This window comes from Dendrobates tinctorius, unplaced genomic scaffold (assembly GCF_039654945.1).
Source record: "Dendrobates tinctorius isolate UK_male_01 unplaced genomic scaffold, ASM3965494v1 ptg000103l, whole genome shotgun sequence".
Lineage (NCBI taxonomy): Eukaryota > Metazoa > Chordata > Amphibia > Anura > Dendrobatidae > Dendrobates > Dendrobates tinctorius.
The window spans coordinates 43,445,517-43,461,963 of NW_027361771.1; the positions used below are offsets into that span (position 1 = coordinate 43,445,517).

General features: G+C 43.7%; 1 protein-coding gene across 5 annotated transcripts in view; it reads right to left on the reverse strand.

Moving 5' to 3' along the window:
* The window catches only part of LOC141100102 (uncharacterized), a 100,634-nt gene that overhangs the window by 37,361 nt on the left and 46,826 nt on the right, over positions 1-16,447 (reverse strand). For all 5 annotated transcript variants that reach the window (XM_073588326.1, XM_073588328.1, XM_073588327.1 and 2 more), the window contains exon 2: positions 1,491-1,850. In XM_073588326.1, the coding sequence (XP_073444427.1) occupies positions 1,491-1,850 (360 nt within the window). The remainder of the gene's footprint in view (positions 1-1,490; positions 1,851-16,447) is intronic.

Consider the following 16,447-nt stretch of genomic DNA (forward strand, 5'->3'; position numbering starts at 1 on the left):
ATGGGTAAGGATCATTGTTTTAGATAGCACTATTTGGGGCACTTTATGTGTTAGGTAGACAGGCCGGGGTCTGGGGGTAGCTAATTAGCAATACAGGCACTTAATTCTCCTTGGGCGATTTCCCCTTGGGCCGTATGCAACTTTTCAGCACTATTGTTGGCAGTTTGACATTTGTCTGCTGCTTGGCCAGGCTCTGGGGGTATCTTTGTAATTGTACATTGACTACTCTCTGATCTGTTCCCTCTTGGATCCTAGGCTTTGTATAGCTCACATAAATGGTAGTTCATCTCCACTCTTCTAGTGCTACCTGTGAATTGTTGTATACTTGGTTGTCCTGCCTTTAGTCTACCACCATATATATATATTCATTTGGATCTACTTTTTACTTTTATGTATGATGTTGTTTATAAATAAAATGTATTCTCTTCTTGCACTTTTGTGTGATTAGTGACTTTTTTGGTACATTTTTTGAGGGGAATTTAACTCATATTGTTCGCTGTAGGTTTAAAATCCTGTATTTGCTGTCACGGTTCCCTTTTATGTGCATTGTCATTATAGGTGGTGGTATACACTGGCAGGCTGTGGTGTGAAACACAGAGCGAGTCAGTATGGCACTCATATCATACCGGTTCGGTGATTTGGTGCAGTTTCCGTACACCTCAGATCAACGTGCACACCTACTAAACTGTAAGCTGTGGCAGGTCTAGTAACACTAGTAGGCAACATTTTCAAGAACAGAAGTCAAGGTGGGGTGGGTGGATTAGCCATAATGTGACTCATCCACAGCGACCAGAAAATTATCATTCCAGCTATGTTACATTATGGCATAGCAGAGCATAAATTTTGTAAAATGTTGCCATCATGCTTCCTTTTTGCCTGACGTCTATTTGGTCTGGTTAGGAGGACAATTTAAGTGTGATGTGAAATGCAGCAATATGGTAAGACATTGGGGCCTATCAAGACTGGCGCAGTGCATACTCACGTTACGCCAGTCTCTTGCTAGAGTACAAAGTGCCAAATTCATTAAGCGATGCATGCCACTTTATGAATTTGGCGCAATTTCTGAGTCATGTGCACCTCTGTGCACTATGCCAAGAATTGCTACTCCAATAACTGACTAGAGTGGCATTTATGCTCTACAAAACGCCGACACTTTTGATTAATGGATGGGCTGGCTTGGCCACTCCATATCCAAGGTCCTCCCCAGCTCCACACATGTCGACAGAGCAGATTCATATGACAAAACTCCACACTGCACAAAAATTAGCAAGTTTTAAAGCTTTTACGCAAGTTTTATGGGGTAAAAGATTTGATGAGTCGGCCTCAATGTGTTTTTCCAATATAAAAATATATAAAGTGCTCTCACTGAGAGCATTTTATATATTTTTTTCTACTGGCTAACACGGTACCAAACCACTTTTTTCGTTTTCCAATATAATGGACAGAGATATAGACCTCATCAGTTGTGTCCATATCAGTCCACAACTTACCTGTCTGTTCAGGGGCTCTGGCCTACGGGTACAGCATGGTTCCGTCACGCAGGGAGTCAAGATGGTTGGAACTGCATTTTTATTCAATACTTTTTTGTCTCCATTCACCATATAACATTGCTGGGAAAAATGTTCAGAGCAAATGCGATACGAGTCATGCTTTTTGCCCTCGTGTATTTTTGCAGCCATCTCATCAAGGTTCTTGAAAACTTGACCACCTTGTTCTAAAGATTTCAGCCAGGTTTTTATTCTATCAAGAGTGGTGGGAAAACCATGGAGAATTACATTGGCATAATTCTTCCTCATTCCAGCATAATTATGGCAATAATCAACAATGCATTTTGGCATTTTTGACTTTCCCTAGAAGAGAAGACATAAAGCAGTGTTACAGAAGAGTAAGGAGATAAATCCGTTGTCAAAAGATGGTCTGATAGAAGAAGAGTCTTCATTATTTAAGGGGATTCTCCAAGAATGCAATAAAGAAAACCGCTCCAAAGACCTCATCTCTCAACTCAGCCAAGAAGAACTGTGTGACATCAGAAGAGACAGAACATCAGAAGAGACAATCTGCATATTTTCCAGAGGAGCATTGCAGCTTAAAAGTCTCCTCATCTTGGCACGCTTGACATGTCACTCTCTGTAAGGAGAAACGTTACCCCTTGGATCCCGGTCAGATGCCTCTCACCCAGCTAAACCAGATGTCACACTTTGCACTGATGAGGGGCACCACTCCAAAACACAGTGTCTGCAAATTGAGATTCTGGTTTGGCTTTATCCAAAGTCATGTGACAAGGCTCGTTAAAGGGTCAACATTGACTTTTAGGATTGCTACTTCCTATAGGTGGCACTAGAGTTCCAGTCTTCTTCCTCTCTGAAGAGACAATTTACATCAGAAGAAATAAATCTTCTTCTTGGCTGACTGCACATGGAGATGTGAGGCTGGAGATAAATTCCATTGTGCTCCCTCGGCTGAGATTTATTTCTTATCTTGTTATTAAACTAAACAAACCCAATTTTACTAACTTTCACTATCAGACCTCACTTTTTCACATACATGCTCTATGATTTTCACGGATAAAACACATACCCATTAAATCCTATGGTACTATCCGCATATTGGTATTTTTACGTGGACCTTGAAGGCTGTGTGCCCACTAGGGTGACCGCAAAAAATCGATGTCGGAATTTTGTCCGTCTGGACCCCACAAAACGATTCCCCTTTCCAGATATTGAGAGAGCCAAAATTTGAGCTCGATCAAACGACGTTAACCCGTGCCGCTCGTCGCTCAAAGTTTGAAAAAATCCAAATTGAGGTATTTTAAGATTTAGGTATTTTGCATAGTCTGTTAGACTATAAAGAATGTGACAACAACATTGCAGAAATAGCCCTGACCAAATTTTCGAACCATTTGTGGTATTTGAATGCAGAGTTGGTGGGATTATCGTTTTTTGATCCCACCATTACAGACAATGAAAAGTTGTTAATGGCTAATAAATTGCTCAGTAGCACAGATGAACCATCAGAGCACGCTAGGGTAGTAAATCCAAAAGTTAGGAAAGAAAAATTAAAAGAGGTAGGAAGTAACCGACTTTAACGACCTTCTGACAAAAGATGAAGAACAAAAGCAATATGTCCTGCAAGTTGTAAGCAAATGCCGAGCATTATATTCTGACGTTTCAAAAACTACTTTAACAAAAGCTCTAGAATAGATTAGATAACTATGTAAAATTATCAACTCATGTAGGTTAGCGTGCTCTGATGGTTCATCTGTGCTACTGAGCAATTTATTAGCCATTAACAACTTTTCATTGTCTGTAATGGTGGGATCAAAAAACGATAATCCCACCAACTCTGCATTCAAATACCACAAATGGTTCGAAAATTTGGTCAGGGCTATTTCTGCAATGTTGTTGTCACATTCTTTATAGTCTAACAGACTATGCAAAATACCTAAATCTTAAAATACCTCAATTTGGATTTTTTCAAACTTTGAGCGACGAGCGGCACGGGTTAACGTCGTTTGATCGAGCTCAAATATTGGCTCTCTCAATATCTGGAAAGGGGAATCGTTTTGTGGGGTCCAGACGAACAAGATTCTGACATTTCCCCCCCCCCCCCCATATGAGATCCGGTCACCCTAGTGCCCACGTAGCGATTTTTAAGCGTTTTTGCCGCGATTTTCGGCACGAAAAGGCAGCGAAAACGTTTAAAAATCGTGTACAGAACGCCCCCCATGCATTCCTATGGCATTCCGCACATGCTGTGCTAATGCTGCGCTTTTTTCCGCGGCGGAATCGCATCGCGGAAAAAATCGCAGCATGCTCATTCTTTTGTGCAGAATCGCAAAGAATTGCCGCGATTCCGCACCCATAGGAATGCATGAGAATCGCTTACTTCCTGCATGTGGCTATGCCCACCATGCGGGAAGTTAAGCGTCTCATGTGCGGTTGGTACCCACGGTGTGGAGGAGAAGAGACTGTCCTCCAGGCCCTGGGTACCATACCCCTGTAAAAAAAAGAATAAAATATAAAAAAAATCGGGGTATATTTACCTTCCGACGTCCCGCGCTGCATTCCTGGGCCACAGCGTTCCCAGTAATGCCTTGTGGCAAGGTCCTGTGATGACGTGGTCTCGCGAGATCGCTATAGCAACGCGAGACCAACGTCATAACAGGTCTCGCAAGGCATTACTGGGAACGCTGTGGCCCGGGAATGCAGCGCGGGACGCCGGAAGGTAAATATACACCGATTTTTTTTTTTATTTTTTTTAGCATTTTAACATTCTATCTTTTACTATTGATGCCGCATAGGCGGCCTCAATAGTAAACAGCTGCTCACACTTGTCAAACACTATGTTTGACGAGTGTGACCAACCTGTCAATCACTTTCCAAGCGATGCTTCAAATCGCTTGGAAAGTGCTTGAATATCGCACACGAAAAAAATCGCGGCAAAATCGCGATCATAATAGCGGTAAAATCGCGGTGAAATAGCGCAGAAAAAAACGCGCGATTTCTGGGAAGGAGTCCGGTTTTTGGTGTGCGTTTTAACACGCACCGTGGGCACATAGCCTGAATGTGCATTAAAAAAAATCACAAAGGCATGCCCGTTATTTATTTGAGTCACAGATAAAAAATACCCATACAAGTCTAGGGGTCTGCAAAAATCATGGAGAGCACACAAACGGCATCAGTGTACAAACTGTGTGCTGTCCGTGATTAACATTACATTGAATAGAAGAAACGTCATTTATTCTTTCATCTGTGAAGACCACTGATGAAACTAGTGAAGGGTCATTCGTAACCGATTCAGCACAAAGAGTGAACGATGGGAACCGAAAAATGGGGGCCAACCCCGCAGTGAGAGCTGCTTGCAGACTCTGAAGGGGTCCTCAATTCCTCAATGCCGCATTTTAAGGCTACTTTCACACATCAGGTTTTCGGCGTCAGGCGCGATCCGGCGTCGTGCCGGAACGCCGGATCCGGCAAATGTTTTGTAAAACCTGATGTGCCGGATCCGGTTTTCTGCCGGATCCGTCTTGTTCTTGACAGACAAAACCGGATCCGTCTCATCCGGTTCATCCGTTTTTCGACGGATTACGCCGGATCCGGTTTTTAAAATTGACCCTTGTGGCCTTCCGAACGGGATTGGCTACTGGAAAACTATATATAGCGTGTTCCTACAGCCCTTCTTTGACAGGTTGTAGAGGAGAAAGTGCAGGTTGGAGAGAAGAGCAAGTTACTGGCGAAGATGGATGTTGTGATTGGAAATATTTTGAAGAATTTGGCGGATTTTATAGCGGAGGCGAATCGTTTGAGGGTGATTGTTCTGGAGAAGGAGAGAGCGAGACAGCAGCGCATCAGGCATCGTAGACGACGTTTGTGGATCCACCCCATCACAGCCAAGAGAATGACGCGTGGGGTCTATTCTACACTCTGCATGGACCTTCGACGAAACCCGGATAAATTTTTTGGATATGTTCGGATGAAAATGGAGAATTTTGATTACTTGGTGGAGCGCATTGCACACCTCATAAGAAAAGCGGACACCTATTGCCGCTTCTCTGTTTCACCCGCAGAGCGTCTGATGGTGACTTTAAGGTAAGCCACATTTATTGGATGTGCTCGCATCAGAGCACACTTTCACTGCAATCTTGTTGGTGGTAGTTTGTATCTCCAAGTGTTATAGCTGAGTTTTGGTATGTAATGCTGTGATTTAAAACTAATTGATTGTTTTTTAATTCCCCACAGATTTCTTGCAACTGGAGAATCCCTTTCGTCACTGCATTTCCAGTACAGACTCGGGATTTCCACCATATCTGGAATAGTGAAGTACACATGCCATGCACTGTGGGACTCCTTAGCTGAAGAGTTTTTACCAGAGCCCACAACAGAGAGGTGGATTGAAATTGCTGACAAGTTTCAACAGATATGTCAGTTTCCCAACTGCTTGGGCGCTGTGGACGGGAAACATATCCGCATTGTAAAGCCAGCCGGATCGGGATCGGAATATTTCAATTACAAGAAATATTTTTCAATTGTCCTCATGGCCATCGCTGACGCGGAATACAAATTTATTGCTGTTGATATTGGGGCCTATGGCCGCTCCAATGACTCTCAAGTTTTCAAACTGTCTGCCATGGGGCGTAAACTGTATGGAAACACCTTCCAGTTCCCACCACCTAGACCGCTGCCGCAAACATCAGGTCCACATATGCCATTTGTCTGTGTAGGGGATGAAGCCTTCCAGCTGACAGAACACCTTTTGAAACCGTACTCTAGCAGAGGATTGACAAGACCAAAACGCATTTTTAATTACCGCCTCACAAGAGCAAGAAGAATGGTTGAATGTACCTTTGGTATTCTGACAGCCAAATGGCGGGTCCTATTGACTGCGATCAACCTCAAGACAGAAACTGTTGACGAGGTGATCAAAGCTTGCGTGGTACTCCACAATTTTGTTATCTGCAAGGAACCCATTTCCATTGAGGACACCTCTGAAGAAACCACCTTGCAAGATTACCATGACATTACCACTAGAAGTTCTGTGACGGTTTCAGTAATGAGGGACAATTTTGCACTATACTTTATGTCACCTCAAGGCAGAGTACACTGGCAGGATGACAGAGTGTGAAAGATTTGTGCCCTAACCAAACTTGTGTACCTTCTGTACCAACAGTATATACCTTTGCCAACCAAAGTTGGCTATCTTGTCATGGTCTCTATTTTTAGCTTTAGGCCACAGGTGTGTACCTGGTTGTGTTTTATGCAAAGTATTTCACCTTTAAACAAAAGTTGTGTACATTGTTAGGAAATCACCAACAATAAACACAACTTTTTAGGTGAAATACTTTGCTTCAAACACAACCAGGAACACAACTGTGGGAAAAAGCTAAAATTTACCCACAGTTATATACCTGGTTTTGAATACCTTTTTACCTTTTAAATACCCTGTATTTAACCTTTTTTTTTAAACATATTTCGCCGCAGAAAGAAATGACAGACAACCAGTGTAAACAATAATTTAACTTTTATTTAAAATATTTTTTTTTTGTAAACTGTTTTTAAAGTTAAAAAAACTTTTTTAATAAAGGTTTGAAACCAACAGGGCATTTTTATTACAAAACACATCATAAATCTGTGTAGTGTGGGGTGGAAATACTGCTGGAGGGGCTGCGGGACACTTCGACAATGGGAGTGTGGAGAGAGGACTGGGATCGTGGTGGGGAAGGAACAGTTAGAGGTGATGGTGTGGAAAAAGCTACAGAATGGGTGGACATGTGGGAGGCAGAAGAGGTGGTGGGCGGTGGAGTGCAGGGTTGGGCAGGGACTGTAGGAGCAGATGATGTTGATGGAAAGTTGTATGGGGAAGGAGTTTGGTACGGGGAAGGAGTTTGGTACGGGGAAAGAGTTTGGTACGGGGCAGGTTGCTGGAAGTGGGGAGATGTCTGGTACTGGGGAGGTTGCTGGTACTGGGCAGGTTGCTGGTATGTAATAGGAGGGGGAGGATGGAAAGTGGCTGGAGGGGGTGCAGATGTAATAGGAGGGGGAGGATGGAAAGTGGCTGGAGGGGGTGCAGGTGGAGGAACTACAGTGGTGGGAGGTGGAGGTTGGGAGGTAACCTGCTGTAGAGCACCGTGGCACGAATGCATTACATGCATCTGCTGGGTAGGAGATAGTGTTGCCATGCGCTCCACAACAGACCTGAAAAAGGTGTGGTTTGGCGAAGATCTTGCTTCTGAATGCATGGTTTGCAGAAGTGTCTTCACCTCCAGAATGCTGGAGTTGATCTGCTGAAAGCCTGCGGAGATTTGCTCTGACAAGACTTTTAGACAGTTCTGGAAAGATGCATTCAGATGCAAGAACTCTGGCACATAACTCTTTTCCTGACCCCTCTGCCGCTGCCGCCCAGTACCCGCAGGTGTACTAGAGGTGGCAGGGGCAGAAGGGTGGGGTAAAGGGAAATCGATCTCCTCACCAGCAGCTTCATGTAATGTAGGCGGCCACGATGCTCCTGTGCTGGTGGATGGGACAGATGGGTCGAATGTGTGGGAAGGCTGGGAAGGTGCAGATGTACCGGGGCGGTCGAAGTGTCCCTCGGTGCCGGTCTCCTCAGGGATCGCCTCAGAAGGGTCCAATCGTGCAGGCTCCCGAGTGCTGCTCACCGTGCTGTGGAATAAAGAGAAAAAAAAACAATTAAAATAGTGACATGGTATGGCCCTGGCTGAAAAAAAAAAGTTACATCTAAACATTTTTTTGTCACATGTGGTGTGTAATATTTACCTTCTGGTGAGCATTGTCTCCCGGAGGAACGACAGGGCTCGTGCGTACTTGTACTTGCTCCTGCGTCCTCCAGATCCACTCGGGGCCCGCATCTCTTTATTGAACTCCTTCTTGAAACGATCCCTCACAGACCGCCACCGCTTCACAATTCTCTCCCCTGAAACGAGAAAGGACAAAGTGGTTAGTATACAACATCAGTGTTTCCCAAACTCCAGTCCTCATGGTCCCCAGGGGTCATGTTTTCAGGATTTCCAAAGTAAATAGAAATCCTGAACACATGATCCGTGGGGACCACGAGGACTGGAGTTCGGGAAACACTGGTTTAAATCAAGCAACCGGTACTGTATATACTTACGCTCTTTAATCTGGGCCCGAGCTTCGAGGTCCTCCCAGCGGCCCACAAGGAGCGAACAGATTTCCTCCCAGAGTCGTCGGGTAACGATAAGGTCAGCGTGGCGGCGGTCAGCCATATTCCAGAGCGGCTCCCTTTCTCTGACGAGATCGATGAGGTGGTCCACATCAATCCCTCCATCCTCACCGTCTGAGTCAGGAGCACGCTGTGAAGGCTGTTAAAGAAAAAGACAAAAATAACATAATTAGCCTCCACAAAAGAAATGAAATAAAAAGTGCAAAAAAAACAAAGCAAAAATATTTATACTTACACGCTGGTGACCGCCGCGTTGCTGTCGCCGACGACCCCGGGAGGCACTGCGAGGACCTCTTGGCTGAGCACCAGATTGGGAAGACTAGAGAAGAAAACAAAAAATGTTATGTCTTTGGATGTAGGCATTTGTTTGCTGTGTGTGGTCTGCAGAACATTGTTTTCTATGTGTTGTGTGTAGTGTGATGTTGTGTTTCTGCGTTTGATGCAAAAAACTTACCAATTGTGAGCCCACTCCAAGTGTCTGTCCACCCCTTCCTTCTTCTTCTGGGAGCTCCTCTTCATCTTGTGATTCCTGTTTTGAAATAAAAGGCAATGAATAGACATATATTACAGAGATGATGGATTTTGGAAATAAAAACTTACCGTCAAACGCTGACGATGCGAGGGAGGGCTCCCAGAAGAAGATGTGCTGTCTTCCTCATGGCCAGACTCCATGGCTGTGGGTGGTGTTCCTGCTGCTGCCGCCATTGCTGCTGCTGCTGCTGCTGCTGCATCTATTGGGCGGCTGTTGGATAAAGAGAAACAAAGGGCCAATGAATATCTTGATATTCCATAGCCCTAGTTTGGAGGAATGGGGGATTTGATAATTACCGTCTCTCATCTGCTGCTGGACTCCCCTCCCGTTGTTCAGCATGCTGCTCCATTTGGGGTGGTGCTGATGGTGCTGCTGCAGATGTCTGCTGCCTTCTCCTGCTCCTGGTTCTTGGCTTGGGTGTCATGTTGGGTGTGGCTGAGGGTCCCACTGTCTTGCTTTTATATATGTCTTGTGGGCAGAGCTACTGTGCATGCTCAGACCAAAAAAACCGGATCCGGCCACCGGATCCGGCTGTCGCCGGATCAGGCGCATTGCGGCGCTCATAGGCTTTCATTGTATGAAAAAGCTGGACACGCCGGATCCGGCGTGTCCGGCTTTTTCGCCGGAGACAAAAAACGTTACAGTAGCCGTTTTTTCCAGACGCCGGATCGCGTCACATTGCTGGATCCGGCGAAAATCGGATGAAACGCATGGCCATCCGGCTCGATCCGGCTCTAATGCAAGTCAATGGGGGGGAAACCGGATCCGGCATTGCATTTCGCCGGATCCGGTTTTTGTCAAAAGCGCCGGATCGCGCCTGACGGCGAAAACCTGATGTGTGAAAGAGGCTTAAGAGCACTGTGAAATAAGTCAAGTAGAAATGTGGAAATTGTATGTCATGCAAGAATATCTGCCGCAGCTCAACCTTTGAGGCAGTAAATGGAAGAAAGAAGTTTTCCATCAAACAGCACATTAAGTGCAATACAACTCAGGTGATCTACTACGCCACATGTACTTGCCCTAAAGTACATATCGGTTTAACATCAAGGCGCTGGGGAACCTGCACACGGGAACATGTCCGCAACATTATGGCTGCAGAGACGACAGAGAGACATCATACAGCTTAAAACACTACACAACCATTTTAAATTACTCCTCAAATGTAACCCTAATTTCCTCTCAGTCAAAGGCATTGCACATGTCCAGTGTGATATTAGGGGAGGTGATATCAAACGTCTCCTGGCCCAGAAAGAATGCAGGTGGATTACCCTACTGGGCACAATGGCACCCAATGGGCTTCTCATCCTTGGGAACTTGTTTACTATAATAAAACCGTTCTCTTTCATAGTCCTAGCCATGTCCTGTTTTGGCCATTTTAAATTATACGTTTGTCCTTTTCTATTAAATTTAATTATTTGTTTTTTTATTCACTTTTTTGGTTATAGTATATCTAAGGCGAAGAGGGTTAATCGGAGGAACTTCCCTGCTGCTTTTCTCTTTTGGAATTGTTCACAAGAAATGAAGTCAATGAGGATATCTCTTATCAACCTTTTATACAAAACCATAAGGACTATTTTTAACGGTGTCAAAATAACCTGCCTCTATATTCGTGGTATGATGCAGATATGTGCAATATGTGTTATCTCCTTCACATTTAGTTATGCCATATATTTTCACTCCTTCATTGAAGTTATGCACGCAGGATCATTTTGGACTGTATTTTTTAATATTTTTATGTCTTAATGTTCTATCCATATTGGATGTGTCCGTGTGTCTGTGCACAATGAGTCATCCACAGCCCAACCGTCTGTCTGGGCGCAATGAGTCATCCACAGCTCAAAAGTAACTTAGGTATCCATAGTTACTACTACTAGCAGCTAACTTACTATATGCGTGGGCGTAACCATGGATACCTAAGTACTGTAAGGCCCTGTATAGGAGTTAAGTGACATATCTAATAAGGAGAGGAGCTCTCCCTGGGGACGAGTTAAGGCATAAGCCTTTTTTGAACGTTAGCCTGTGAGGCAACACTCAGGCAACACTGTGAGGCAACATTGGAAGGCAACACTCAGGCAAGAGTGTGAGGCAACATTGCAAAGATGGATCAAATTGAGCGCGCTGCTGCACGTAGAGAAGCAAATCGCATACGGATGCGTAACCTGCGTCGTAATGAAACAGAAGACGAACAAAATTGTCGAATAACTGCTGATGCAGCCCGACAGAGGGCGGCCAGAGAAAGAGAAATGAATGAAGTAACTGAATCACGTAGAGCATCTAATGCTGCACGACAACGAACAACACGCAATGCACAAAGTGATACACAAATTTCACAAAGACGAGAACAAGATAGAACACGTGTCCAAAATGCAAGAGCCACTCGACAACGGCAGGTTACATTTGCACACAAGGTAGGAGTGTCAGGAGAGGTACACTTATATTTGCTGTTAGTCTGCACATACGCCAGTCTGGTGCGTGGTTACACCCCATTGCGAGGTCTGTCGTCTGATGCGTGGTTACACCCCACTGCGAGGTCAGTCTGATGCGAGCTTACATCCCATTGTGTGGTTCGTAATCCCAGCGCGCACCCAAAGGGCGCGCAATCACTAGTTTTTATTATTTACATCACCATTAATCCATATGCACTATGTCACTTTCCCATTGTTATGTATTTCTGAGATATACAGTGCCTACAAGTAGTATTCAACCCCCTGCAGATTTAGCAGGTTTGATAAGATGCAAATAAGTTAGAGCCTTCAAACTTCACATAAGAGCAGGATTTATTAACAGATGCATAAATCTTACAAACCAAAAAGTTATGTTGCTCAGTTAAATTTTAATAAATTTTAAACATACAAGTGTGGGTCAATTATTATTCAACCCCTAGGTTTAATATTTTGTGGAATAACCCTTGTTTGCAATTACAGCTAATAATCGTCTTTTATAAGACCTGATCAGGCCGGCACAGGTCTCTGGAGTTATCATGGCCCACTCCTCCATGCAGATCTTCTCCAAGTTATCTAGGTTCTTTGGGTGTCTCATGTGGACTTTAATCTTGAGCTCCTTCTACAAGTTTTCAATTGGGTTAAGGTCAGGAGACTGACTAGGCCACTCCAACACCTTGATTTTTTGCCTCTTGAACCAGGCCTTGGTTTTCTTGGCTGTGTGCTTTGGGTGGTTGTCTTGTTGGAAGATGAAATGACGACCCATCTTAAGATCCTTGATGGAGGAGCGGAGGTTCTTGGCCAAAATCTCCAGGTAGGCCGTGCTATCCATCTTCCCATGGATGTGGACCAGATGGCCAGGCCCCTTGGCTGAGAAACAGCCCCACAGCATGATGCTGCCACCACCATGCTTGACTGTAGGGATGGTATTCTTGGGGTCGTATGCAGTGCCATCCAGTCTCCAAACGTCACGTGTGTGGTTGGCACCAAAGATCTCGATCTTGGTCTCATCAGACCAGAGAACCTTGAACCAGTCTGTCTCAGTCCTCCAAGTGATCATGAGCAAACTGTAGATGAGCCTTGACATGACGCTTTGAAAGTAAAGGTACCTTACGGGCTCGTCTGAAACGGAGACCATTGCGGTGGAGTACGTTACTTATGGTATTGACTGAAACCAATGTCCCCACTGCCATGAGATCTTCCCGGAGCTCCTTCTTTGTTGTCCTTGGGTTAGCCTTGACTCTTCGGACAAGCCTGGCCTCGGCACGGGAGGAAACTTTCAAAGGCTGTACAGGCCGTGGAAGGCTAACAGTAGTTCCATAAGCCTTCCACTTCCGGATGATAATCCCAACAGTGGAGACAGGTAGGCCCAACTCCTTGGAAAGGGTTTTGTACCCCTTGCCAGCCTTGTGACCCTCCACGATCTTGTCTCTGATGGCCTTGGAATGCTCCTTTGTCTTTCCCATGTTGACCATGTATGAGTGCTGTTCACAAGTTTGGGGAGGGTCTTAAATAGTCAGAAAAGGCTGGAAAAAGAGATAATTCATCCAAACATGTGAAGCTCATTGTTCTTTGTGCCTGAAATACTTCTTAATACTTTAGGGGAACCAAACAGAATTCTGGTGGTTTGAGGGGTTGAATAATAAATGACCCTCTGAATAAACTTTTCACAATTTAAAAAAAAAATAAACAAAGAAATAACATTCTTTTTTGCTGCAGTGCATTTCACACTTCCAGGCTGATCTACAGTCCAAATGTCACAATGCCAAGTTAATTCCGAATGTGTAAACCTGCTAAATCTGCAGGGGGTTGAATACTACTTGTAGGCACTGTATGTCAATGAATTTAGATTGTTTTGTTATTCTCTATAAATTAGTTAACAATGTAAATTTTATACTATAAGGCACTTTAACACATTACACACTTATTATGTCACTATTGACCTTAAATTATATATGTATTACTAAAGCGCAATTGTTAACATTTCTGTATCTCCACCCGCACAGCGCCTCTGGTTTCCTTACATTCTCCTCAGTGTTCAGGCGGAGTTTACATAGTGTGTGTGGCCGCCTCACGTGACTGTGACAAAGGCGGAAGGGGAGACTGTGAGCTGCAAGGACCTGGGACGTGCATGTGTGCATATGCTATCACAAAACATCTCATTGGTTGCGGTCCAATCGTGTGACCGGAACGGACCCTCATCTATAGCGGACAGCTGACACACTGAGGCCACGCCCCCTGAAGAAGTGACATCCATGTGAAACGCGCATCAGGGTACTTGGCCACAATCTTGGCAAGATCCCTCACTCAATGAGTAATTAACCTTATCCTTTCTAATTTACATGTACAGCGCACACCAGAAAAACATATGTCTCCACAGTAGATTGTGCATAACAGCATGTTGGTCTAGACTGTTTACGTACCATGTTTTGGTATAGGAGTACCATATCAAAACAACTAGATACTGTTACCCTTTTGTGCTGTTATCTGACAAGGAATCTTTTTGATACAACAAACTGGTGATTTGCTCCACAACTATGTAATCCTCCTGACCATAGCCTCCGGTCACTGCTTTCCATTCACCTTTGGATCAAAACCTTGTGTACCCACGTAAAATTTCAAAGCATAAAAAAACTATATAAATCTGGTATCGCTGTAATCATACTGACTTGATGAACAAATTGGTCTTATCGCACTGTAAACCATGTAAAAAATAAAAACAATAACTGAAGTTTTTGTTCAAACGACATCTGAAAAAAATCGGACGAAAAAGCGGTCAAAAAACATTTTTCCCAAAATCTGCGCAAGAAGGAACACAATATAGTGGCGAAAAAAATAATTTTGACTGTGATAGCAGCAAAGCATAAAAAATATATCAATCTTGTATCGCTGTAATCACACTGACCAGAAGAATAAAGCAGTCTTATCCCCTATACCGCACAGTAAATTCTGCGCTCCTAAATCCAATTGCCCCCCCTGCTTTTGAGCCCCACGGTGCCTAAACTGCATTAAGCAGCTGCATGTTTGGCATTATTGAAGAAGGGAGAGCGCAATTAACAATTTACGGGGCGTGTGTCACCAGAAGCACAAGTTGGGCACAATGTATGGGGACACTACAATATATGGGGGCTCAAAACTGTATGGGGACACAATGTATGAGAACTAAACTGGCAGATTTGCAATTCTCCAGGAAAAAAGCACGGTGTGAATGTTACAAAATAGTCACTGCAGCTGTAGATGAATTCATTAAGGTGCAATTTCTACAATGGGGGTCATTTTTTCGGGTTTTTCTGCTGTTCTGGCACCTTTAGGGCTCTGTAAATGTCGCCTGCAAACTATTTTACCAAAATCTGTGCTCCAAATGCCAAATAGCAATAGTTCATTTTCAGCCCTGATGTGTGGCAAAATAGTAGTTTCCAACAATATATAGGGCATCATCGCGTGTGGGAAAAAGTGAGTAGTAAATTGTGGGATCCACTATCACCTATTAACCTTTGGGTAACTGACAAATTTGAAACAAATAAAAACAGGTACAATTTTTACCACTAAAATGTTATATTTCCACGTCCAAATATAATAAAATTCTGTGAAGCACCTGTGCGTTCAAAATACTCACTACACCCATAGATGAATTCCTCAAGCAGTGACATTTCCAATATGGGGTCACTTTGTGGGGGGGGTTTCTGCTGTTTTGGCACCTCAAGAGCTCAGCTAATGGAGCCCACATTCTATGCAAGTAGCGCTCCTTCCCATCCGCTCCCTGTCGTGTGCTAAAACAGTAGTGTACAACACCATATATGAAGTATGACTACGTTTGGTAAAAATTGCATAATAAATTATGGGGTACATTTTTGCTATTATCCCTCGTGGAAATTATAAATTTGGTACTAAAACAGTATTTTAGTGGAAAAAAAACTGTTTTTACACCAATTGTGGGGGGGTTGTGCTGTTTTGTTATGTCAGAGGCTCTGCAAATGCAACATGTTATTCACAATCTAATTCAGTAAAATTTACACTCCAAAAATCAAATACACACGTGGTCAAAATTGTTGGTACCCCTCGTTTAATGACAGAAAAACCCACAATGGTCAGAGAAATAATCAATAATAATCTTCTTTCTAATCTCCTGAGACAACTCTTTCCTTCGCTTCCTCTGGTCCATGTTGAGTGTGATACACACCATGTCGCCAAACAGCACAATGAGTATCAGTAGCCCTCTATACAGGCCCACTCACTGATCCCAAGACTGTAGACACCTGTGATGCTAATTAGTGGACACACCGTGATTTAACATGTCCCTTTTGTCACATTTTATTCAGGGGTACCATCATTTCTGTCCAGGCCTATTTCATGAGTTGTTTTTTTTAAATTCTGTGGAAGCATGGTTGAAAAGCAATGTCTGACTTTCCTTTGTTCATTTTCATAGATTTTTGATTTATTATTACTTTTGTCAGATTCAAGTTATTTCTGTGACCATTGTGGGTTTTTCTGTTATTAAACGAGGGGTACCAACAATTTTGACCTTGTGTGTAGCACTCTTTCCTTTACGAACCCTGCCATGTGCCCAAACAGCAGTTCTTGACCACATATGGGGTAGAATCGCATTCAGGAGAAATTGCGTAAAAAATTATGGAGACTTTTTCGCCTATTATCACTGCAAAAATTACAAATTTGAGGCTAAAGAAGGATAAGTCCTACCGGTAATTGTGTTTCCAGGAGTCTATCATTACAGCACCACCAGGACATAGGCCTTCACATCCTTGATGGTGACAGGAAC